Source organism: Typopeltis vanoorti, chromosome 22 (genome assembly GCF_054136105.1).
Source record: "Typopeltis vanoorti isolate ZY-2024b chromosome 22, IOZ_Tvanoo_1.0, whole genome shotgun sequence".
NCBI lineage: Eukaryota > Metazoa > Arthropoda > Arachnida > Uropygi > Thelyphonidae > Typopeltis > Typopeltis vanoorti.
In genome coordinates, this window is record NC_143570.1 from 38,412,817 (window position 1) to 38,440,348 (window position 27,532).

Consider the following 27,532-nt stretch of genomic DNA (forward strand, 5'->3'; position numbering starts at 1 on the left):
CCTACCTTATTCAGCCTTTTGGCCTTCAGAATACATTCACATTTGTAAACGAAAGCAGCATTTATTTCTTTACTGCTTAACTCCTTATTTCATGCTATAACTCCAAGCTATCTCCTAAGCTTGTCATAATCACCAACCTTGTATCCTGGCAAAACATACTGTGTCCTTCCATTTCTATTCCCGTTAGGATATCATCTTCATGTTTCACTCATTCCATTGATTTTGGGGTAAATGAACTTAATCAGTGAAACCATTTCATCTCCCTTATTTCTAATACTAAGGACATTTGTGAACGAACACAGCAGTTCTTTCCTTCATGCTTACATGGTGATCAGAATATCATGAAAATTATGGAAACTACCACCACATTAGAGTAAAACTTTAGCTTCATATAAACCAAAATAAACATACGACATTTTAACCTTCACATTAAGGTCATCATCTGGAGTATACACATATATACAAAGAAACAAGCTGCACTATAATCTACATGGTATGCTAAAGTTACTGATCAACCATTAAAACTATTGGCCTGACCTCTGGTGGAAATAAAAGATTGTAGACTTTAGTGCAGCTTGTTTCTTTGTATATATATATGTGTATACTCCCGATGATGACCTTAATGTGAAGGTTGAAACTTCGAGTGTTTATTTTGGTTTATATTAAACTAAAGTTTTACTCTAACGCAGTAGTTGCTTCCATAATTTTCATAATGTAAACACAGCAGTTCATTTTTAGGTCTATAACCAGTCCTATCCAAACCACTTGGTTGTGATTTCCCCACCACACTTGCCCTTACCCAGTCACCTTTATCTCCACTTACCACGTTCATCCGCTCAGTCTCAACTTCCCCACTCACATCGCAATATACTCCATGTCTCCATGTTGATCATCTCCATACACACAATCACTGCTACGTTCAACATCCACTCTCGCTATGCCATATCTCCCTGTCCACCGGGGCTCCCCCCCCCATTTCTCTGTTCCTCTTGTGTTCCCATTCTCTCTCTCTTCATCTCTCACACTGCTACTGTTTCCACTGCAAAGTACTTCTGTTTCTTCAATACCACTCTCCTGATCTTTCACTTAATTTCTTACTTCTGATCTCTTACATGCATCACGCACAGTACTTCCATCTAGCAACACTTTCTCCAGTGCACTTACTCCAAAGCCATTTAGATGCAACCCATCTCGTCTGTATAATTTCATTCTTCCCTCAAGCACATGCCATACATCCACAAACTGTACTCCCTTCTCCTCACACAGCTCCTCTAGCATACCATTCATTATTCTGGCTCTTCGTTCAACTCATCATTGGCATATTTCAGTATCACACTGACAGCCTTTCCCATTATGCTGTTATCTTTCACTCTTCTCAATAACCTCCTGATATTTGCCCTTATATGCTCCTTAAGTTTTCAAATACGTTAAACCGCTTCCTTACCATTCACCCATTTAAGTGCACTGTGAATGTTGTCTGTCTTCTAGGCATTTCAGACCACAATCTAGTACAGACTGCTTCCCCATGGAGCAACATGTTCATAATCACTGACATCCATGTGTTATATTGCATTATAAAAAAGGCAAACGGGATGATCTTTGCATTTTTCTTCATTTCCATGGTTGAATTATTGTTTCTGGCTATCCAACCCAAACTTATGCATTGAAATGTATCTCTGAGATAATTCTTATCAGTGTGGAAGCATGGAATACAATATATAGGCTTTTAAATCTAATGTAAACAAGTTTCTCCTTTCTCAACCAACTACCCATACATGGTACTGTACTATAGATTGATTAACCAATCTCTCTTGTATGGACTCAACATTTAAAAAAAAAAAAAAAAAAACATTCCACCATAAAATTCCTGTTTTCTGTCTAAGCATTTGTTCTCTAAAAGGTATGCCAAGAGACTACAAGAGAAGATTTGAACATACCATAGCTGGCTTGCTTCCAGAATTCTACTGCTTATACCAAGCCTGGAATAGCTGCATGAAAAGTATCAACACATCGAAACCTGATTTTGAAATAACTAAAAGCAGGAATCTTGTATTCTGCCCAAATGGTAGCCATCCTTATGATCACTGGCCAAGCTGTTGGCTGTAACATTGCTCCCACCACTTTTACATCTGAGTGGTTCTGTTGCATCATCACTTACAGATACAGCCTATTCTTCTTGCCTCCTTCATCATCTCTTCCATAGATGATCTTGGTAAATGTCTCCAACTGTCTCAAAGATCCATCATTCAATGCCTCATTGGACCTTTTTCCAGAAAAAGATTAGAAAAATCTTTTCCACGTGGGATACGTACATCTCTCCTGGTCGTGATGTAACTTTTAGAACAATCAGAAGAATGATGCCATCCTTCTGATTGTTCTAAAAGTTTGTGCACTAGCGTTGACTCCCACTATTTGTCATTCACATACAATCCATCCCTAAGAAGATTGACCTTCAGACAACTGTCCAGTTTCTTGCACCTCTGTCATCTCAGAATTATGGAAAGAACCATTAATGCTCAGCCTGTACATTATCTTGAAGGCTTTCAGCTAATACCTGACTGCTGGTATGGATTCTGTCATGGTCGATCAACAGGGGATCTGCCCACTTATGTCACCCATCTCTGGACAAATACCATGGAAAATGGCGAATCTCAAGTTGCGTGCCTTTGATATTTACTGGTCTGCTGTAAAAGTCTTCCTGGTAAGCTCTCATCATTTGGTCTGCCTATCCTCTTTCCAACATCTTAGTGACATGAGAACTCGTTATATGAACAATCACATCTTGCAGTTGTTCAAATAATTTTATAACAGTAAAATTCTTTTGAATTGACTGTAGCTGCACAATCAGTTCCTTTTCATGTTTGACTTTGCTTTCCGTACAATACTTGTAACTTTTCTGGCCTGTGTTATATGATTAATAACTCTTCTCATCCTTATTCTCAAGATATTTCTTCTACATTTTCTTCCTATGGATCTCTTGCTTAATAAGGTTAAGCATCCATTTCTCTCACACTTTTGTTCTTCAAAATCCATGGACACATTCAGAAAGCTGCATCATTTAAGTATTTTTCAAAGCTTCTCATGCTCTACTGATATCTTTCTTATTCATTGACTGATACCATAGGACTGAACATGGTATTTTCTTGAGTTTGCCATTGTACATTTTTTTTATATATATATATATTTATGATGTATAATGAGTATGAATTTATTTGTTGATTGTGTTTACTCCTCTATGATCTTATATCCTTTCCTTAAATCTTGGCTTATGTTGTATTATTTTTATTTTTACTTGTTATTTCTTCAACTCTAAAATTTTGTCCTATACAATTCTTACAAACTCTACCCTTATTGTTACCTCTATCCCTTGGCTGCTATTAGTGTATTGCCCACGTGTGCAAAACTCGATTGACAAAGGAAATTCCTCTGGCTAGAACTAATTTCTTTGTTAGAATACTAGTGTTAACCCTGTTTCAAATTTCGGAAAATTTATTTGTTTATGCTGCACCACCAAAATTCTATAGATAAGAGAAATTTCTTTATCTAAGAGCAAACACCTAGTATGGCACACGATCCTGTATCCTTTCCTTCTCTATTTCCAAATACAATAATCTAATATATTATTATTACTATCCTCAATAATTTTTATGCATAGTTTCTCTTTATGAGTGGTGCATTGAGATTAGTGATCAGGCAAGTTATTTGGTTGACAAGAAAAAATTTATTCATTACTAATAAAACAAGTTACAATTATCTTCATAGACACTAACTGAATTAACGTTGGTATGAAAAGTAAATTAAGATAACTTGACGTAACATAGACATTCTAGTTCCCTTATAACTTGAAACATTATCTAATACTATTTCAAAGGGATGTCCTTCTAATTACTTAACACTCCTAGATTATTTTCACACAATTAATGGTTCAAGAACTACCCGACAATGACAAACTAAAATAGTTTTTCACAATGCACTTTTCCAAGTTTTCTGACTCAGATCAATCATTCCCTAGTCATAGTTCAACTCCTAAAGTCCTTCAACACTTCATAAATCACAATTCTAATTAGTCCCTTTTACCGTCATGATCTAACTTTCCTTGTATACAAAATTTTGAAAAAAGTTCTTACTTTACTGAGGTGTCAGGATCTCGCTGACTTATATTTGCGATCATTGATTGGAATTATATGGCTCGCGTTTTCTTTATCTGGTCCCTTTTCGATCAGGTTACCTGGCTGACACGTTCCTTAGGTTCTTGCTTCTGGAAGGTAGATATGCGAATACGATCACGATTCGTTGCCTATGATGTTCATGAAGCACTGCTGCCGATATTGGTCCACAAGGTTTCTCATTTCCTTCTCGGCCTACGCTGACCCTCTGCTATGCCGAGACTTATATGCACGTTGGCATTCTACTTGGCCGCATAGCCACTCTCATTCATCTCACCCCGACCTTACTGGAACTTCCTTTCTCTGGGAACGACTGGAACAGATCCGAGCCAAAAGCAAAAGCTTCGTTTTTGTGTCACCAAAAAACTATGTACTCTCTTGATGATCCTCACACAGCACCTCAATTCCTCTCTCTGCACTCCATTCCAACGCTTCTCATCCATGGGAGGACCCCCCCCCCCCCCCACGCAACATAGACCTTTGTGTACGTGATGGCCTCAGGCCATTTAATTTTCTTATCTTGTCTGGGATTTTTAGCCTAATGTTCGCATACTAACACATACCTCATCCATTCCTAAATTGCTTCCCCCCCCCTTTTTTTTTTTTTTTTTACATAAGACATTTGACAATACAATATTCAGCAAATTTCAAATGAAGGATGTTATTATCATTTCATTTACATTCAATTTCTTTTTATTAATATACAAGTATTACATTGAGAATTTAGATACTTGTTAAATCTAAATAAAGGTAATACATTATAAATTCTCTTTTATTCAAGATTTAACACCATAATTTCTAGCTTTGTAGTTTAGCATGCAACATTTTCTAATTAGAACACCCACATATTTAGCTGATTCCCACATCAGTACAGCATGGTCCCTTCTGATGCTGTCATGCATGTGCAGTATTTTATCTTAAAATACAATATAATACTAGGTATTTGATTTTTTTTATTTTTTTAGCTAAGTGAGCTAAGGATTTTTGCCTATTTTATTTATTAATTTTTATAATTTTTTTTTGTATTTTTTAATTTGTTTTTTACCTGGTTCTGGAAATCCTGCTCTAGAGACCAAACATGGAACTTTTTTCAACCAATTTTAGGCCTCTAATAAGTGGGATGATGATGATACGACCTAAAGATAGTCACATACATTCTTGCCTGTAGTGGAATTTGAACCTGCAGCCTGTTAGTTCATTCATTTCATTCATCAGTGGCTTTAACAGGCACTTCAGTACCCTCAGCCTTCCAAGTATCCTTGGATTTCCTAACCATAATATGAGGATAAGGCGGTTACCCTTATGCCTCTAATTATTCTTGTCTGTAAATTGCGTGTTCTATTGGCCAGTTTGTCTGTTTTGAGGGACAAAAAACCCGAGTAAAAAAAGTAAAAGCTAAGTAAAAAAACCCTCTACCTCTGTATGAGACTGGCAAAATTTTAGTCGAAAGAGATCAAATAAAGGTTCCTCATGTCACTAACAGGAATCGAACCAATATAGACTGAGGGCTTTGTCTATACTGACTGAGCTACGGAGGCTCACAGCTTATTTGGAAAGTGGATATGCCCACCATTCGACAAACTAAGCTGGCAATACTTAGTGTTGCATTTTTCTTCTTTTCAAGGATTAGTCATTTGCTTGTTCCGGCTTCACTGGTCTTTCTGTGTTGCAGCTGGTCTTCTCTCTCTCTCTCTCTCTCTCTTCCCTCCCCCATTCCCTTTGGTCTCTGTCTATCCACCTCATTTGGTATCCAATATCTTTCCATCTTAAATAGATGCTTTTCCATTTCCCTCTATATGTTACAAAGTCTATATAAACATAAGTAAATATTTTGTGTGCTGATAATTATGTATTGCCATCATGATGTTGTATAATTATTATTGCGGTTTGTTTCACTGTTGCTATATTGTAGACAGTTATAACAAATTCACTCACCATAGTAAACTGAAAATTCCTGACAGAAGCCTCAGAGACACAGTATCCTGCTGAGAAAAATTTGCTTTACTGTAGTAAACTATCTATAAATTATAACTAAGTATTCCTATAGTCCTTATTGGTTTGATGTGGTGAGAATTGGCCATATTAATTATTTCTGTGAATGTTTTATAATATATAATGTGGAGATACAACGTTCATTGTGGAATTTTTAGAAAGGATATAATAATAGCCTCCCCCATGAAGCATTTCCCAAGGACTACAATCGCTAACAGTTCAAGAAGAATGTCAACAAATTACTGTACTCCTGACTGTCCACACATGGCATTGGTTTGCTGTAGGCTCTTTTGCCTCTCATGCATGAGAGAATATGTAAAAACAAAACAAATAATTAAATTATTATTTCATTTGTGTTTATCGAAGGTCAATGGATATTTTTTTAAGGAAATATCTTGTCTTGTCAGATGTCATCTCCTTTCAGAAGGTTGACTACCATAAGCTTCCACTATGTACAGTTTTGTGCTTCTCTTTTGCATTTTTCATAGGACAAAACTTAGACCAACGGACAACTTAGAAACTTAGAACATAGAAGTCAGAATTAACTACTACAATGATATGTATCAAGAACTATGGGAACTATGCACGAGTAAAAATGCATGCGTGCAGATACTACTTGAGTAAGTGAGAATGCAGAAAGGAAAAGCTAACTAGTGGAGAGCATGAGTGGGTGCCAAGCAGACTTTATTCTAGGTTTCTTTTCTCACTGTACAATTTCCAGAATTCCACCAATTCAGACTGCAAATTAATTAAACATTTTTGTATTCTGTATACTTTCAGCTGTGCACATTTTAAATTCTCACTGCACAATTTTTCCCCCACTGTACATTTTATGCCCAGCATCATGGTAGAATAAAGGCTCGTGCAAAGACCCAATTGCATGATTATTTGATTGGGTCATGTCATTTAGGTGTTTTCCTTACTTCAAGTTCATTTACGCATGCAGTACCTGATTGCATGTAACTTTTCTTGTGTATTGTTCTCAGTGAATGCTCATTTTTGTCTTTGGTGAAATATAGAAAATAATAAGTAAATTATTTTAATTATTATCACTTCCTTTCTAAAAATACCAATGAGCATAATGTATGAAGTGGAGATGTAGCATTTGCAGCAATTTTCAGAAAGGAAATAACTAAATAATTGAATTCTTATTTCCTATGTGTTCATTTTAAATAATTAGAAGTCGGAATTAGCTACTACGATGATATGTATCAAGATATAGAAAACTAAGAAGGTCAGTTGTGTGTAGTTTGCAATTTTACAGCTCCTAAAATCCAGAATATTATCAAGAAAAACTGAACAATCAAAATACTGAACTGTATGAACAAAGACTTAATTTGGAATTATGAAACCTGTTTCAAAAACTCTATTCTATCATTTATTAGAAGTAAGAGAATTGGGTGGCTTGGCTTGGCCATTTTTGAAAAGTAAATAATCACTTGATCAAACTAGTTCTTACAAATAACATTGAAAAGAAAAGATGTGGTAACGAAAAACATAAGATAGTTGGATGCACACTTTACTCCAGATGCAACTTGAAATAAAGAGATGGAGAAACCTGGTAATGCTAGTATTAGACCTAGATGGTCCTTTAAGCTGTTGAAGAATTGTATAAACTTGAACACAAGATGTAATATTGTTATACATTTTCCTGCATAAATGTTAAATTATGTTATTGCAAGTCTTTTTAAAACAATTAAATATAAAACTTATTAGAAAAAGAAAATTATCTCTGTCACAGTTAATTGTGAAAGAGCTGTTGGATGGGACTTAGTAAACACGAATGAATGGTGTATAAAGTTTCTTCCTTCCTTTCGTGTTTTGTAGAGCTTACACGAGTCAAATACTTTGATAATTATCAGCTATATATATTTTCTAAAAATCAGATGCATTCCTCAGGTACCCATTTTAACTCTATGTTACATTATAATTGAATGATAGCTGTTTTATTTCATTATACAGTCAGCTCTCAGTATAGGGAATATATACTGGGTATGATATGCATGTTTTAGTGTTATAGCTTGCTGTTGAGAATTTCCTTTAATATAGTATTGTGCTTGCTTGACTTTGTTCAAATTGTTTGGTAATGAGTGATTTATTTGTTATAATGGTGTCTGCTATAGTGCAAGAGTTGAATGTACTGGACACAACTTCATTACTTTATTCTTGCTTGTGCCTAACTTCAAGAGAGGAATGCATAATTTAATATATAATAAAATTTAATGCATTTAAGAATTGGAACTAACAACAGCATTGAAATGAAGGTTTATCTTATCTCAGATGACAAATGTTAATGAAGAGGAAAGTGAGCTGAATGTAAATATTGGTACAACAAGAAGCAAGACTGAGGAAGAAGATCAACGGTAAGTGGAAACATATATGATAGTGTATCTGCTTAATATGTTCACACTGGGCACAATGCAAATTATATTGTTCAGTACTTGTCCACTAATTGGGATGTTACAAATTTCCTCATACTTCTGGTTTGCCATCCCATTGAGCATGCAACAAATCAGTATTGGTTCCTAGAGAAACCAATGTTAGAAGGGAAAAGACTTTTCACTTTCAGGATATATAATTCCAGTTATATAATTTGTAATTCTGCATTAACCACACTTACACTCTTTTCTTATGACTGGTACATCTAGGGAAAGAATATTCAATGATTTACAGTTGTGTATTATGGGTGGTGAGGTAAATTACTCTGGTAAAGATCACATGTTAGTTTGCATATGTGAATCTTTGAAGAACTTTATTTTTTTTTTTTAGTGGGAATGGGAGTGGAGAGTGTGTTGTTTTGCAAAAAATAACTAACCAATAATAAATAGCTTTTGTATATATTATTGACTTATTAACAGTCTCATGGTGAGGCTAATCCATCAAATTATGAAATATAATAACATAATTTGTTTGAGCACAGCATCAGTTGTGCATGTATGTTGATTTTTATTTGTAATGCAGTGAAACTGTGTAGTGAATAACTCCTCACATGTACATCATGCATGCGCTGCCAATCAAAAGTTCCTGACAAGTAGTCAGCTTGTATTCTTAGAGAATACAGAGCAAACTGTAAGAAAGCGAAGCACTGTGTGAAACTAGCTAATTAAAAGCCACAGGAAGGCTTTGGTAAAAAAAAAAATAGAAAATAAATATGACTAATGTGACAGAATATTCTGGAGACTATTGAAAAAGCTTAAAAATGGAGGAAAAAGTACTGTAAAAGGAATCAGAGATGATAAAGGTGACATGAAAACTGAAGATAGTGTGGGGTAATTACTTTGAAAAACTGCCAAATAAAACAAGCAGTGTCAGCACGGTAGTAGAAGGCTCTGAACAAGGATGTAGTCAGGAATGCATGTTCACTTGAAATAGAAAAAAGTCATTAAAAACTTGAAATGTGGAAAGACAGCTGGAGTAGGTGAAATTCGAGAAATATTCAAATATGGAGGTTATTATTATTCGTATGATGATGATATAATGGCTGAGGGCCCCTTTTACGGGAAAGTACGGCACTATCTCCATTCCCCCTAATTTTATTCGGGCTTGGGACTGGCATAGCTGATGAATAAAGCCTATGACTGGGTCTTAAGTATTCCTGGCTGTGATATGTGTGTGTTCATGGAGCTGGTTTGCCTGCTTGCAGGAGGAAAAACCCAGTTATCCATCCCCAAGACTGGCTAACTTGGCTATGTCCGAGAAAGATCCTTATGTTCCTCATATCAGCGACGAGAATCGAACCCAGGATACTTCTTTCCCAGGCATATGGTTGCGAATCGCATAGCCACTCGGCTAACTGCTGAGTGGCTATGTGTGTATTCATATGTGTGTGTGTGTTCATGGAGCTGGTTTGCCTGCTCGCAGGAGGAAAAACCCAGTTGTCCATGCCCAAGACTGGCTAACTTGGCTATGTCTAAGAAAGATCCTTATGTTCCTCATGTCAGCGACGAGAATCGAACCCAGGATACTTCTTTCCCAGGCATATGGTTGCGAATCGCATAGCCACTTGGCTAACTGCATGGAATAAATATGGAGGTATAAATGTTTTGCAGTGGCTGCATTGCATAATTCTGAAGGCCTGGTCAGAGGGATGAATTTGGATGATTGGAGCAGAACTCTCATAGTACCCATCTATAAAAACAAAAATAAAACTGAATGTGAGAATTATAGAGGTATTTCCTTGCTGAGTGTTCCTCATAAGATATATTCAACTAAACTTGAGAAATGGCTAAGAAAAATTATGAAAGGGAAGCTTGGTGAAGAACAAGCTGGATTCATGCCAAATAGAAGTTGTCAGGATCAGATTTCACTTTAAGACAAATAGTTGAGAAATCTTAGGAATATAACAAGGATTTGTATTTTTAAGTTTTGTGGATCTGGAAAAGTCATATGACAAGGTGGCAAGAATAAAATTCTTCAAAACGCTACAGTTATACGATGTAAATGAGACATTATATCAAACAGTACATAGTCTCTATTTAAGCTGTAAGTCAGCAGTTAGAATTGAAGGAGATACAGGAAGATAGTTTGATGTTAAATCAGGGGTGCACATTATCTTCACTGTTATTCATTGTCTATATGGATCCCATTACTATGAAAGTGGTATTAAATCTGATATCACAATTGGCAATGTTGGTCAGAATTAAAATTTTTACTAATGCAACTGTATTTCTCTTATTAAAACTTTGACCATTTTCCAGTATTTTAAATCACAAAGTTCTAAAAATGCATTGTCCCTTTTTCTTATGCAGTAAAATTTAGTAATTTTGCATAAACTTGAATAATAAATGACACATAATGCTGATTTAAATCCTCTCCTCCACAAAGGCAGCATGATGTTTCTGAGAGTCTGACTGATGGAAGTCTTGGAAAACTTAAAATTAATGTTCAGAAGAAACAGATAGCAGTAGAAAAATTAGCAGCACTTCTTTCAAGCATGGAGGTAATTCTTTTGATAACAGTAGTATGTTAATTGAAATTAATAGAAATAAAGTGAAATAAACTGAACAGTATTTTGTTGTTTTGTTTATAATACAGGGTGTTTTAAAAAGAATGACCAGATTTCAAATAATTATATTTAATAATAAAAATGTGGTACAGTTACAAAATAAATTACCAAGTATGAAGTAAGGCCTAAAGTTTCACTCACCACAATTACAAATGCTCAATGTCACATTCATTTGTGGTTCGTGGTTGCAGAGATATACAATTTTCAAATTGGGACATTCTTTTTGAAACACCCTGTATTATCTTTCATATGTATTATAGTATTATCCTTCATAGGTGTTGGTTCTATAAATTTGTTCAGCTTCATCCATGAATTTTCTGAGGAAGTTTTTTTTTTCTGTTTTTCTCCCCACAGTTCCACTTTCTTGATATATTATTCACCAGTAACTGGTGTTACCTTACAGTTGCTTTTTAATCCAAGGACATTTAAAAATTCTAAAATTAAAAACAGAATTTCAGATTCAAAAAAAGTTATTTGTATTCCATTTCGGCACCACATATGTGCACTCTTTGCATTCATTTGTCTTCAAGTAATGAGCAGAGGTAAAATGCAGCAACCCATCTCATCCAGAATCATGACCCAGAAAATTAGACTACAAATAAAAGAAAGAAAAATGTTTATTAAAATGATTTCAAATATATGCTGCATCACATCCAGAAGAAAATCATATTGATTTCTGTCAACAGTTACAAGAGGAAATTGACAAAACCTACACAAAAAAATCTTTGAATAATTATGGGTGATTAATGCCTAAGTTGGACAATATTCAGACGACATGCATGATATAATGGGTAAATTTGGAATAGACATAAGAAGGAATGAGAGAGAGAGAGAGAGAGAGAGTATCTCCTTGCTCTCTGTAGAGAAAATAATCTCATAGTTCCTAATACCATGTTTACCATAGATTTGCCCACATATTCACCTGGATTTCACCAGACTCAAATTCTAAAAACTGCATAGTTTACTTTCTAATTTGCAAAACTGTAAAATCCTGTTTTGAATGTCAATATCCCTTCGCAGCACTGAACTGGATACAGATCATGAAATTTTATCTGCCAAGATTTGATTAAAATTTCACAAAAAAAGAGAAAAAAGCACCTCAAACCAAATCTGGAAAAATTCCACTTGGATACTATTAAAACAGCATATCAAAATGAGATCAGACAATGTATAAAGGAAAGACAAAACAAAGAAGAAATTAATGTTGAAAATGAAACTTTCTGAAAACTACTGTGACCCAGGTCAGCTGACAGATTTTTGAAAAAAACAATAAAACAATAATCACTGGATAATACCTGCGATAATGAGATTATGGAAGAAAAAAAAAAACAGGCTAAAGAACATCTGGATAATCATAATGATAAAAAAAGATATATTATAGAAGCTTACAAACCAGCTAGATAGAAGAAGTTAATGTTGAAAATGAATGAAACTTTCTGAAAAATTCTGAAATTTGCTACTCTTACAAAATTATTGTAAAAATAATACAGAATTGTCTAAATAATATGTTGAACAGCTAATAGAAGAACAACTAGCTAGCCTTAGAAAAAACTGGTCAACAATTTATCATATTTTTACTCATCATATTCTGACTGAAATTGAATGGGAAAGAGAAGAGACTTTTATTGCTGTTTTGTGGATTTTAAACAAATAACATTTAATTTGATATGTGGAATTTAAACAAACATTCCATTAATAGAGGAAAACTTAATCAGATATTAACAAAGAAAAACATAGACTTTGAAACAATAAGGTTTGCTTCAAACTACTATTGGAATACAATTACTGTAATTCAGTATAAAAATATCATAACCAAAAAACTTGAGAAATCAAATGAGGACTTATCCAAGAATGTCCACTCTCTCCATGCCTTTTTAACATTTTCATCCAAGAACTCATTAAAGAAGCATTGTGCTCAACAAAAGGACATTGGTCTTCCATTGACTTAGTAAAAGTCAGTGGAAGACCAATCACACATATCATTGTGCAATTAATGTAGTAATTTCATTAAGAGTAATTTCATTACTCTTAATGAGTAATGAAATAATATGTAATGTAATGAGTAATGAGTAATAATTAATGAAATTTGGAAAAGTAATAAAATTCCTACAACTCTAAAAATAAAATCATATGAAAGTATAAAAAGAAACTGAGGAAATTGTTGGCTTTTGAAATGAAATGCTGCAGGTAAATAAACAGAACTCATTGGACAGAACATGAGACTAATGCATAGGTGCTGCAATATTTGAGTATCTCTAATTCATCAATTCTTAACACAGTTAAAAAGCATCAGCTCCGTTGGTTTGGCCACATTGTGCAAATAGAACCAGACAGTCTTCCTTGCCTGGTATTTCAGGACACTTGAGGGTAAAAGACCCAGGGGAAGACCAAAATTAACATGTCATAAAGCCCTTAGAACTGCATTGGACTTCCAGAGCTGTTAGCATATGAAAGAGCTTGCTTGGAACAGACAACAATTGAAGGATCTTATCCATGAGGAACTCAACCTCTTTTGAGGATGGAAGAGAAGAAGAAAATGTAGCATTATATGGAAAATATTGTAATAATAAAAAATAAATTTATTATAAATTAATTTAAAATGAAACATTTTAATCTGGGGTGCTTAAGGGTCAAAACTGTATAACTGAGAGGAAACCTCCACTTAGCCTTTAAAGGAATGCGGAGAACTGACCAGGGCTTCTGACCTAATGTCCAATCCTCACCTTCTCGTGGTGCACCCTGTTGGGTATCTACTTGGATACTGAACAAACAAGGATGGGCTGGCAATTTGGGATTTAGCCGACCACATTGTATTCTTATTGGTTAAACCAAAATAAAAAATGATGGTACAACATGACAAAATTTCATGCTGGCTGGGGTGTCGCCCAGTTAAACACGTTTTCGCCACGGAACCAGGACGAACAGCGAAAAGTCAGCTACTGTAACAAATCGGAAAACACACTCCAACTCAACATCACCAGAGTTAAAGATTGGTACTATCAACATGAGAAACCTGAATGGCAAAGAAATGGAGCTAGCTGAGGAATTAGATAAGTACCAGATCGACATAATAGGGATGACTAAAACAAAAAAAACAAAAACTGGTGAGATGTTTCTGAGCAATAAATATAAAATGTTATATGACAATCAGGCAGTGACAATCAAGGAAAAGAAGTAGCCATAGTATTCAACACAAATTATGAGGCTAATCTTCTTGAATGGCAGTCAGTCTCAAGTAGAGTAATGTGGGCAAATATGAGAATGGGGAACTGGACAATGAGACCTATTTGCGCTTATGGTCCCACAGAAGGTTCTACTAAGGTAGAAGTGGAGGAATTTTTTTGAGGCTTTAGAAAAAGCAACTGACACAATGAAAAAGGAAAAGTTGGTCCTTGTTGAGAATCTAAATAGCAGAGTAGGAAATGTTTATGAGATATACAAAAATATTTTGGGAAAAATTTGGAGAAAAGAGCAAAGATAATAATAATGGCAAATATCTGTTGAATTTCTGCTCAGGACATGGACTGGTTATTACTAACACCATGTTACAACGTAAAAATGTGCACAAATTCCCATGGAGAGAAGAGGCAAGGAATAAAAAAAGTCTCATTGACTATGTTATTATTGATAGTGATGTTTTCTCCCTGGTGCAGGACACCAGAGTGTACAGAGGATTTGAAATTGGAAGTGATCACTATTTAGTCTTGAGCAGGATAAAATTGAATTTCATATTTAAAAGAATAACATGTAAGAAAGTTTTAAAGCGAATAAAAGTTGAGCAGCTCTCAGATGTGAACTGTAGACTAAAATACACAAAGATTATTGAAAAAAAAATGAAAGAGTTTGAGAACAGGAATCAAACCGTGGAGATTCAGTGGCAAGCCGTGAAGAAATCACTGATTGATTCAACTAGAGAGGCATGTAGTGAAGTTGTCTGCAAGGATAGAAAAATTAGAACTCCATGGTGGACACAGGAAGTTAAAGAGGCAGTGAAGGAAAAGAAGAAAGCATATCAAAAGTTCCTGGCAAATAAGTCAGCTCGTGTTCTTGGAGAATACAGAGACAAATGCAAGAATGCTATACAGTGTGTAAAACTAGCTAAACAAAAGTCATGGGAGGACTTTGGCAAGAATATAGAAAATAAATATCAAGAAGGTGGCAAAATATTCTGGAGGTTGTTGAAGAAGCTTAGGAATGGAGGAAAGAGTGCTGTAAAAGGAGTTAGAGATGATAAAGGTGACATGAAAACGGGAGAAAAAGATATCCTCGAAGTATGGAGTAATTACTTTGAAAAACTGCTAAACGAAACGAGCAGTGATGACAGCACAGTGGTAAAAAACACTGACCAGGCATGCAGTCAGGAATACATATCCATACTTGAAGTAGAAAAAGCCAACAAATCCTTGAAATGTTGAAAGGCAGCAGGAGTAGATGATATTCGACCAGAAATGCTGAAGTATCACTGCATAGTTCAGAAAGCCTGGGCAGAGGGACGAATTTTCGATGATTTGAGTAGAGCTCTCATAGTACCCATATATAAAAAGGGAAATAAAACTGAATGTGAGAATTACAGAGGTATTTCCCTGCTGAGTGTTCCTGACAAGATCTACGCAAGTATACTTGAGAAACGGTTAAGTTCCACTGCAAATTGCTATCGATATGGAGGCCCAAATACTTGACGGTTTTTGTTTTTTTGATTAAGCTACATTTACAATTTAGAGTATCGCTACATTTCCTTTCATGCCATTTTATAGTTATACTGTGATCTAATTTGTCTGTTAATGTAAAGTACATATATCTTATTTTGTCGGTTTTAATGTTAAATCCATTGTTGCTAAACCACATACTTAGTTTTAACATATCGCTTTCGGTGTATACTAAAGCTGTATCGTCAGCAAAGGATATCATTTTGTCAAAAAGTTTGTATTTATATAGATCATTAACATATATTATGAATAGGATGGGTCCTGGTACCAACCCTTGTGGGACTCCGTATTTTATTATGTTTGTTGTGCTTTTAAATATATCATAGCTGGTATATTGTTTTCTGTTATTCAGATAGGATCTGAACCAGTCATTAGTAATTCCCCTAATGCTGTATTTGGACATTTTTAATAGCAATAGTTCATGATGAACACAGTCAAACGCTTTAGATATATCAAAAAAACAGCTGCTGTGTGCATCCCTTCATTTATTCCACTATAGACCTTTTTATGAAACTCGAGTAGCGCTTTTTCAGTATTGCTTCCAGATCTGAACCCATATTGATTAGTAGCGTAAAAGGATATTCTATTTAAATAGCTATTTAAGCGTTTTTTTTATCAGAATTTCAATAAACTTTGCGATTGTGGATAGTATAGATATTGGTCTGTAATTTTTGATTTCATTTCTATTTCCTTCTTTAAATAACGGTACAACTGAAACAGTCTTTAGGTGTTCTATAAATTTACCTATAATTAAAATACTAGAATTTTAATTTTTGCCTAATGATAATGTTTAACTTTTTAACATTTATGTTGTCACATCCCACTTTTTTCCCTTTTTCTAATCCGATTACTACACTCTTCACTTCATCTTCGTTCACTTCATTTACAAAGCATATTCCATTTTCAATTGCTTAGTTCTGGAGTTGCATCTTTCATCAGTGTTTGCAAATAGTACAAGCATTGCAGTCTGGAAAGCAGTTATTGTGTGACATACTTGATACAACGTCATCAGTTGCGGTGACTTTGGTTCATTTTTTGTAGTTGAAACCTTAACGATGCATAATTCTTATAGCTGTTTAGAATCAGATATCTTTTATATAGAATAGTAGACTCTTGAAGGATTCTGGATAATAAAGCTAAAAAAAAAGAAGCAAAGGAATCGCTGTATAACTGAGAGGAGACCTCCACATAGCCTTTAAAGGAATGCGGAGAACCGACCAGGGCTTCTGACCTAATGTCCAATCCTCACCTTCTCGTGGTGCACCCTGTTGGGTATCTACTTGGATACTGAACGGACGAGGATGGGCTGGCAATTTGGGATTTAGCTGACCAAATTGTATTCTTATTGGTTAAACCAAAATATAGAATGATGGTACAACATGACAAAATTTCATGCTGGCTGGGGCGTTGCCCGGTTAAACAAGGCCCCTGTTGTTTTCGCCAGGGAACCAGGGCGAACAGCGAAAAGTCAGCTACTGGAACAAATCTGAAAATAAACCCCAACTCAACATCACCAGAGTTAAAGATCGGTACTATCAACGTAAGAAGCCTGAATGGCAAAGAAATGGAGCCTAGCTGAAGATAAGTACCAGATTGACATAATAGCGGTGACTGAAACAAAAAAGACCAAAACTGGTGAGATCTTTCTGAGCAATAAATACAAAATGTTATATTCAGGCAATGACAATCAAGGAAAAGAAGGAGTAGCCATAGTATTCAACACAAAATACGAGGCTAATCTTCTTGAATGGCAGTCAGTCTCAAGTAGAGTAATGTGGGCAAATATGAGAATGGGGAACTGGACAATGAGACTTATTTGTGCCTATGGTCCCACAGAAGGTTCTACTAAGGTAGAAGTGGAGGAATTTTTTGAGGCTTTAGAAAAAGCAACTGACACAATGAAAAAGGAAAAGTTGGTCCTTGTTGGGGATCTAAATAGCAGAGTAGGAAATGATTGTGAGACATACAAAAATATTTTGGGAAAATTTGGAGAAAAGAGCAAAGCTAATAATAATGGCAAATATCTGTTGGATTTCTGCTCAGGACATGGACTTGTTATTACTAACACCATGTTCCAACATAAAAATGTGCACAAATTCCCATGGAGAGAAGAGGCTAGGAATAAGAAAAGTCTCATTGACTATGTTATTGTTGATAGTGATGTTTTCTCCCTGGTGCAGTACACCAGAGTGTACAGAGGATTTGAAATTGGAAGTGATCACTATTTAGTCTTGAGCAGGATAAAATTGAATTTCATATTGAAAAGAATAACATGTAAGAAAGTTTTAAAGCGAATAAAAGTTGAGCAGCTCTCAGATGTGAGCTATAGACTAAAATACACAAAGATTATTGAAGAAAAAATGAAAGAGTTTGAGAACAGGAATCAAACCTTGGAGATTCAGTGGCAAAATCTGAAGAAAACATTGATTGATTCTGCCAGAGAGGCATGTGGTGAGGTTGTCTGTAAGGATAAAAAAAATCAGAACTCCCTGGTGGACACAGGAAGTTAAAGAGGCAGTGAAGGAAAAGAAGAAAGCATACCAAAAGTTCCTGGCAAATAAGTCAGCTTGTGCTCTTAGAGAATATAGAGACAAATGCAAGAATGCTAAACACTGCGTAAAACTAGCTAAACAAAAGTCATGGGAGGACTTTGGCAATAATATAGAAAATAAATATCAAGAAGGTTGCAAAATATTCTTGAGGTTGTTGAAGAAGCTTAAGAATGGAGGAAAGAGTGCTATAAAAGGAATTAGAGATGATAAAGGTGACATGAAAACGGGAGAAAAAGATATCCTTGAAGTATGGAGTAATTACTTTGAAAAACTGCTAAATGAAACAAGCAGTGATGACAGTACAGTGGTAAAAAAACACTGACCAGGCATGCAGTCAGGAATACATATCCATACTTGAAGTAGAAAAAGCCATCAAAGGCTTGAAATGTGGAAAGGCAGCAGGAGTAGATGATATTCGACCAGAAATGCTGAAGTATGGCGGTATAAGAGTCTTACAGTGGCTACACTGCATAGTTCAGAAAGCCTGGACAGATGGACGAATTCCCGATGATTGGAGTAGAGTTCTCTTAGTACCCATATATAAAAAGGGAAATAAAACTGAATGTGAGAATTACAGAGGTATTTCCCTACTGAGTGTTCCTGGCAAGATCTATGCAAGTATACTTGAGAAACGGTTGAGAAGAATTGTGGAAGAAAAGCTTGGTGAAGAACAAGCTGGATTCAGGCCAAATAGAGGCTGTCAGGATCAGATCTTCACTTTACGACAAATAGTTGAGAAAGCATGGGAATATAACATGGATCTGTATTTAAGTTTTGTCAATCTGGAAAAGGCATATGACAAGGTGCCAAGAGAGAAGCTATTCAATACGCTGCAGTCATATGGTGTCAATGGGGCATTATATCAAGCAATACTTAGTCTTTATTTGAGTTGTAAGTCAGCAGTTAGAATTGAAGGAAGTACAGGAAGATGGTTTAATGTTAAATCTGGTGTGAGACAAGGATGTACATTATCCCGTCTGTTATTCATTATCTATATGGATCACATTATGAAGGAAAGTGGTATTAAACATGATATCAAAATTGGAGATGTTAATGTCAGCTATTTGCTTTATGCGGATGATTATACTTCTAAATAAATCCGCTACAAGTCTGCAAGATTCTCTGACTAAATTGAATAGCTGTTGTAATAGATATGGTATGAAGGTTAGCAATAAAAAGACAAAGACAATGAAAATAGGCAGAATCATTGAAAATGTCAACTGTATAGTGAATGAAACCTGTGGAACAAGTAAAACATTTCAGCTATTTAGGCACGATTTTTACCGAAGATGGTAAATTAAATATAGAAATAGACAACAGAATCAGCAAAGCTGGTATGGTGGGAAGTCACTTGAATAAATTCATATGAATAAGAGAGTAATTAGTCGGAACACTAAATTAGCTGTATACAAGACAGTGTTCAAACCAGTTTTAACTTATGGATCTGAGAGCTGAGTCAGAAGTAAAACACTTGACCAAAGACTAGAGACCACAAATATGAGAGTCCTGAGAAAGATTATAGGCGTGAACAGATGGCATCAATGGCAGTATCATATTAAAAACGAGGATATTAGGAAACAACTTGACATTGTCAGCATCCAGGAATGTGTTAGCAGAGCTAATCTCAGGTGGTATGGGCACTTAAACAGAATGGGCGAGGAAAGATTAGCAAAACAAGTGTTCTCTGTCAGGTTGGCAGCAAAACGACCCAGAGGAAGACCAAGATATAGGTGGATTGATACGGTACAAAGTGCTTTAGACGATAGAAATACAAGATCTGATAATGTTGGAGTGTTGACAAGTAACAGACTAATTTGGAGGAAAATTGTAGATAGGAAATTAATAATGATGTAATTTTTTTCATGTAGTACTATCATATCCTGTACACCCCTTGAGGGTACATGGCAGGAATTTGATGATGATGATGATGATTAATCAAAGCCAGATTAATATAAAAATGGTAAACGATCTGTTTTGGAAAAGCAGCTGAGAATGGTAACACGGAACATATTGATAGGCAAAGATGGAGTTAGTGGATGTTATGATGGAGAGAGGAAATTAGATGTTTTGTGTTTGAGTGAAACAAAGTGCATAAAAGAAAAGAAAAAAGAAACCTAATAGGAGACCATGTTGTGTTTTGGAAAGATGATCTCAAAAAATCAAGTTACTTTTATCATCAGTAAAGAAGTAAAATACACATCACAACAAGGTATAGGTATGGAAGTAAAGACATATTTGAGGAGCATTGGGAGTAAATAAGAATGCACAGGTTGGAGAAGATAGAACAGGAATGTAAAAAAAAGTTTGGGACCATTCAGTTTTGATCAAAGAAATGATGGACAAAGGTTATTGGATTTTTTTTTTTTTTTTTTTCCATTAGAAATGATTTCAGAATTGGAAAAAGATGGTTTGAGAAAAGACAAAATCACAGAATCAAAAGGTATAGTTAGATACAAAATGGATAATTTTATCCTTAATATAGAATCAAACAAGGAAGTCGTGGACATACAAATTTTGTGATGTTCCCTTAGATGAAGATTGTAGATTTCTTTTTAAAGCCGCCTAAGAAGCAGTAAGGAAAATGAAGAATTATTAGATGAATCTGGAGAAAGAAGGTGGTTCCTGATAATTGGACCATAGGAATGATTGTTCCAGTATAAATGAGGCTCATGAAGAGAATGTAGTAACTATAGAGGAATAACATTGTGTCACCGTGCAAGGATCTATGAAAAATAATGGCAACAAGAATAATGGCTAAAATAAAGGCTAATCTAAGAGAAGAGCACTTTGGGTTTAAAAAAAGGGAGATCAACTGTTGATTTGATTTTTGCTGTAAGGGTAATGATGGATACACCATGAATTCAGAAAAAGCTTATTTATGCCTTTTCCAGATTTGTAAAAAAAGGCTTTAATTGAGTTCAATGGGAAAAAGTCTGGTACCGTTTGCAGAAAAATAACATAGGAGGAAAAGAAGAAGAAATAATCAAGGATATGTATCAAATATAGGATCTTTGTGAAGACTAAATTTATTAATTCAGAGTGATTTACACTTAATAATTGGAGTATTACAAGAAACTGTCTTATCTCTCTTGCTGTTTAATGTGATGAAGAATAGTGCCCTAGATATTGTTAACAATCAGACAGGAGAAACAGCCATGTTTGCAAAGGGTGTATGATGATTTGCACACTTTCGGAACTACAGAAGAAACTGAATAAATGGACCAGTTTGACACAGAAGAGTACAAATTAATGGTGTTAGGTTCAGCAGCCAAGTCTTGCAGAGCAGTGAAAATATTTGGGAAGTTTAGACTAGGAAATATCAAGGAAGATTCACTGGACCAAAGCTTTTTTGACAGTGTAAGTAGAGTGCTTTTGGAATGGTTATTATTATGTTAATAACATAATAATAACACAAGTTACATTTTCCCATTTTGTCATGTACAGAGACAAGGAGACTAACAAAAAGGATAAATAGAATAATACAAGCAATGGTTTTGAAAGTTTTGAGGGTAGTGTTAGCAAGGAAAGACAGAATTAAATACATGGAAATGAGGAATCTTTTGGGAACAGCAAGTATTGAAGAAATACTTGTGCACTTGCATTTGAAGTATATATATAATGAGAATGAATTGAGAAAGAATACCAGAAGAATGTATGAAATAAAAATTGACATGACATGGTAGAGAAACTAGATAAGAGAAGATTTAGAAAAGAAACTTGAGCTGTGAATCTTCCATGCTTTGATTCTTCCTGACCTGACAGCTTTTGTTCGTGCAGTTGATGATGGTATTTCTTATAGAAAAACATAACAGCATTGATAATTGCCAAATATGACTAATAGTGCTCCACATGCACCTCCACAATTTTTGATACTGGAAAAAAAAGTGCCTATTCATATACTACTAGAATCAAGTTTATTATAGAAAATAGATAATAGATTTGTTGTGTATACCATATCTGCCCAGCAGACCAATAATGAATATAAAAATCTGGAATTCCAGAACCAATACATTATCAGTTCTGTAATCTAATCTCAGGGTTTTGTATATAATCAGAAAGCAACTGATATAGTAATCCTTAACTATGGCTAGTGCCTCTGATCTGATCCATAAGGAACATCCTACATCATGACTTCTCTAAACTTGATTATTAGAATGATCCTCAGCATCTCAACTTAAGAAATTCAAAAAGTACATTTTTAAAAAATTCAGAAGTCAGCAGTACAGTGGAACCTCGGTTGTCGAACTTAATTCATTCCCGAAGGCCGTTCAGAAACCGAATTGCTCGAAAATTGAAACCATTTTCCCTTAAGAATTAATGTAAAATGGATTAATCCATTCTTGAACCCCAGATGATTGTTCATTTAAACCTTTACAACAGTACTTCATGCATAAGATCATATGCAAGCATAATGAAAATGCATAAAATCTTACATAAAAAGAATAAAATAGATAAAATAAAAACGAAAATTTAACTTCACTTTAACTATAGATATACGGAGGAGAGTTGATGGCATAAGTGGAAGGAGGTGAGTGTGAATGGTTTTATGGAAGGGGAGTCCCCTTCCATAAAAATATTATTTATTTTTTATTTTATTTTATTTATTTATTTATTTTTGGGTATTGCACATACCATTGATTTCGCCATATCGAACTGCATAGCAAGATTCGAGACATGAACGCCATTTTCATGTTTGGATATGATTTTTTTTTCATCTCTATCGTGGTTCTAACAACTTTTCTTTTTGCTTTGCTGCTATAACTATTCTTCTGCAGTCCCATGGTGGTTTAATTAATAATAATTTATGAAAAAAAAAAAAAAAGAAAAAGAAAATCAAGAAAACTCACTGCAAATTCGAGCAGGTGTCTGCACTGAACAAAGGCTGCTGCGTAACTGATGCTTTCCCACCTTACATCTCAGCACGCGTAGCACGTGGTTGCAGTTTACCTGTTCAGAAACCAGGGCATTTTTTGTTCGGAAAATATGTTCGGGAACCGAATTGTTCGAGAACAGAGGCGTTCGACAACTGAGGTTCCACTGTAGTCATTATCTGAGGAAAGCAAGTGCTAGCACTGATTCTTGTAGATAAGCTTATATGTTGATTAGACATATTTCTAATTTTTTAGGAAATGACAACATAAATAACATTAATTAAATTTTTTATAATTAATAATTTAGTTTGCATTGTCATTTTCTAAAAAAATTAGAAGTAGTGCTAGCACTAGATTAAGCCATTTATTAAAAGAGGATAGAAAAAAATATAACTCACATTTTGGATTAAGTTCATAGTGCTGTCTGAAAGATGTTGAGGTATGACAGCACTTATACTAATTTGGAAAGGAATTCAGGAAAGGAATATTGTTTGAATGACTTAGAGGGACAAGTGGGTGAGAGAGAGAGTGTAGGGGATGGATGGACCATCGGCTCAGATTGCCGGCCTAATTGGCTGAGTGGTTAGCGTATCCACTCTCTAGCCAAAAGGCTGCTGGTTCAAACCCCACTGTGGGCATGGATGTTTGTGATTGTCTGTGAAAATACTAGTGCTGGTGGGTGGTGGTAGATGGCACTGGTGTAGGTGATGATGGTAGTTGCGGTTTGTTGTAGTTGGTAGATTTGAGTGGTGGAGACAGAGTTGTAGTCCTTCCTCGATGAGTCTTTGGACTTCCTGGAGGGATCACGTAATAATAATAATAATAACAGACCCATCATTCTTAATCCTTCTTTTACATACTGCCAGACACATTTTCCCTTTAATACATTAATTTCCTTTCTTTCCATGCACTGTTTTCCCCTTCATTTTTTAAGAGACTGTTTATTTCATTTGAGATACAGTTGACTTTCACTATAACTATAAAAATGCCTGATCATAGGCCCATAGGAACAATTCTATGCTATGCTAAGCTAAAAGACACAAACTATCCACTATATCAAACTCTTCTTGTGGATAGTTTGCCATACAGCATACAGATGACTTTCACTATATTAGTAGGGGGAAGTTGTATGTTGTAATTAAACTTCATTTGCTCCTTAGCTAACTTTGTGCTGGTTCAAAAGCATTCCATTCCACAGCTTATGATTATTTTAAATTAGAGAGCACATCTGTTAGTGACTGACTGCTCAGTGTTAATGAAACTAATTTTGCTTGTTCTTAGATTCAGAGTATTCCTAGAGAAAAAAGTGAACTGTCTTTAAATATGGCTACACCTCCATCAAAGAAGGAGAAGAGGAAAAAGCAAAATGAATTGTAAGAATTTTTTTTTTTAAATTATCCAACACCATTATTTGCTTTGCAAAAAAACAATTTAATTTTTAGTATTGAAATATTATCTTGAATAACACATTGAAAATTATGTCCTCACTTTAATTCCATGTTTTTTCAGTCTTAACTAATGTACAGAGTACATTATATTTAGATATAGATGATTATATGATAAAAGTCATCATCGTGTGAAAAGTTTACATTATTATTATTAACTTGCAGTGTACATCTCTGCAACGATTGGCATTAGCACTTGTCCTCTTTGGGAAGTGTCCACCACCGTCAAAACGTTTCTCATGTGGCACAGAGTGAGTTTTGCGTTTCTTTAGCTCTCTCTGTGAATATTTAGTTGGTGTTTTCCTCTAAACTGTGGTTCAGTATCAGAAAAGGGATTATCTTTCTCACTAAACCACACTGGTTGCCTTTGCAATGGCATATGACCAGAAACAGTTGTATTTTGCACACTAGCTGAACTTTGAACGTTGCGAGTCTGACCAACAGGGGAAGGACACTGAACATCACCATCTTCACTTGAACTGTCACTCTCTTTAGGATCATTTTGTGGCTGCTGGTATGTAGAATCATCATCAGAATCACTCAGCTCCAAGCCATCTTCAGATTCCTCCAACAGTTTTTCAATCTCCTCTTCAGTAAGTCTCTTGTAGTAATAGGCCTTTTTTATGCCTGATGGACCTAGCTTTTCATTATCCATCTGTAAAAGAGATGATAATGTCAATTAACACACTTACTATATAAAAATAAATAAAATAAAGCAAAAATAAAAATAAGCAAAAATAAAATAAATAAAATTATAAAAATATTTTACAAGAACTCAAACTATTTGCTGCATAGATTACCTTACAGACATATTGTTCTCGTGTGAGGACAGGTTGTTTTCAAGTTCGTTTTATGAATATGGTAATATGCACGAACAAATTAAATATTCACACTTCATCTACAAGGTATAACAATATATAAAACCATACTAACCTTTCCGGAAGACTCATAAAATCACCAAATTCAAATCAACGAAACAGCAGCTTTTCACTTCCTCCTTGATACTACCATGTCCTGCAGAGAGATTGGTATTCCTGTAACTCTGTTGAAACTCCTGCCATCTGGGGGTGGTTTCTAAGAACACTGGGGTCTCCCCAGATGAAGACTACATGCATATAGTAGCACTAAATTATGAATAAATAATTATTATGAGAGAAAATATATGTGTCCTCATATGAGGCCCTTATGCATCAGAAGGTTGAAGAAGAAGAAAATGCTATGGAGGATATATAAAGATGTAAAATTGTGTATAAAAGGAATTTTATATTAAAGCACCTTATATACCAATTTTTCTAGTATGCTAAGTCCCACTAAAAATACTTGTGTATTAATTGAAAAATGTGATGCTAATTAACTTGGAAATAATAATTTTTGGAAGTTATTGAATATTGTGAAATCAATAAGCTTGCATAAGAACAAAGGAAATTACATATGAGGTAAATTATGTCTAAGCATACCTCTAGTCAATTAAAATTCCAGACAGATTAAGTCATGACCTGAGGCCACTCCAAACGCGAAGGTCGACATTACACAGGGGTTTCCCGTCTGAGTACACCGATTGATGAGGGTGACGGGTGCAGAACATCAAGGGTCCCAGGGGATTACTATGTAAGAAAAGACGAAAGTCATCGGAACCAAACAAATAGCAGTGTGCTACGTCGAGACGAGGCCTTTTTCTTGGAGTTTGAGTCGATCCCGTGTGCAGTTACGAGGTCAGCGTGAAGTTACGAGGTCACGTGGAGTTCCGATGAGAGAGTTTGGACTCATGATGGTATCAAAGTCACCGTAAGCTGAGGAGTTCTGCGGAAAGTACGATGTTCTGTAATGGCAACTGAGCTTCACTAGAATCATGGATGATGAATCGTTATTTCAATCGGAGACCTTCATTCAAGAAGCAAAGGCCAAGCTGTAGGAATTAGTTTGTCTGCTGATAACAAGGAAGAAGTCTCGCAATTTTCGAAAGGGATGTCCTAGTGCAGTTACGAGGTCTAACGGGAATAAGAAGAGATAATTGCTCGAATCAACCTGAGAGGACCAGACTTCGTGAAAAGTAAGAACTTTCCATTATTTAGTCAGAAACCAACTTAGATCATGACGGTGGTTTGAATTGATGAAATTGATTTCAAGTTAATGTTGCAGGCCTTGAGCTAATATCTGAATTAATTAATTCTATGTAAGAAAAAGCCTAACTCACATTATTGTGAAACAGCTTGAGTTTATTAATGTAGAAATTCCTTAAGCATGTTTTTATTATATGTTGACAATCGGAATGTATGTACAGTTGGGGGGGGGGTAAAATTCTAGACATGTGGTCCTAAATAGAAATGTTCAGATGGTTGTGGGATATGATTGGATGACTTTAGAGAGTAGTTGTTAGTTAGAGCTTACTTACAAAAATTAAGTGAATTTAACATCTGTAAATTGTTTATTTTTACTTAGTGATGAATAAACTGTTTTATTTTCAAAATAACTTGCCTGATCTCTAAGTCCAATGCACTACTCATAAAATCGAACCAATGTGTCTTGAAGTAGATATTGCCAACTGCAGAGTAAGAAATATATATAGGTAATTTGGTATATAGATTAGTTGGAGAGAGAGAGGAGCTGTGTGTCATACTGGGTGCTCTATTCTACGGAGGGAGATATTTCTCTTATCCTACAATTTTGGTGGCGCAGCTGATTTAAAATCAAATTTTCAAAAATTTAAAATTAGAATAAAACACCAGTAAATCAGACAAAGAATTTGGCTCCAGCCCGAAGCACTTTCTTTGTTCTTAACGTCTTGCACACGTGAT

The 27,532-nt window shown here is 35.0% G+C and overlaps 1 protein-coding gene across 1 annotated transcript in view; it reads left to right on the forward strand.

Annotated features, from left to right (window-relative positions):
* The window catches only part of mRpS31 (mitochondrial ribosomal protein S31), a 115,483-nt gene that overhangs the window by 13,726 nt on the left and 74,225 nt on the right, over positions 1 to 27,532 (forward strand). The window contains exons 3-5 of the mRNA XM_090412260.1: positions 8,439 to 8,521; positions 10,983 to 11,097; positions 24,574 to 24,665. Coding sequence (XP_090268386.1) covers positions 8,439 to 8,521; positions 10,983 to 11,097; positions 24,574 to 24,665 — 290 coding nt within the window. The remainder of the gene's footprint in view (positions 1 to 8,438; positions 8,522 to 10,982; positions 11,098 to 24,573; positions 24,666 to 27,532) is intronic.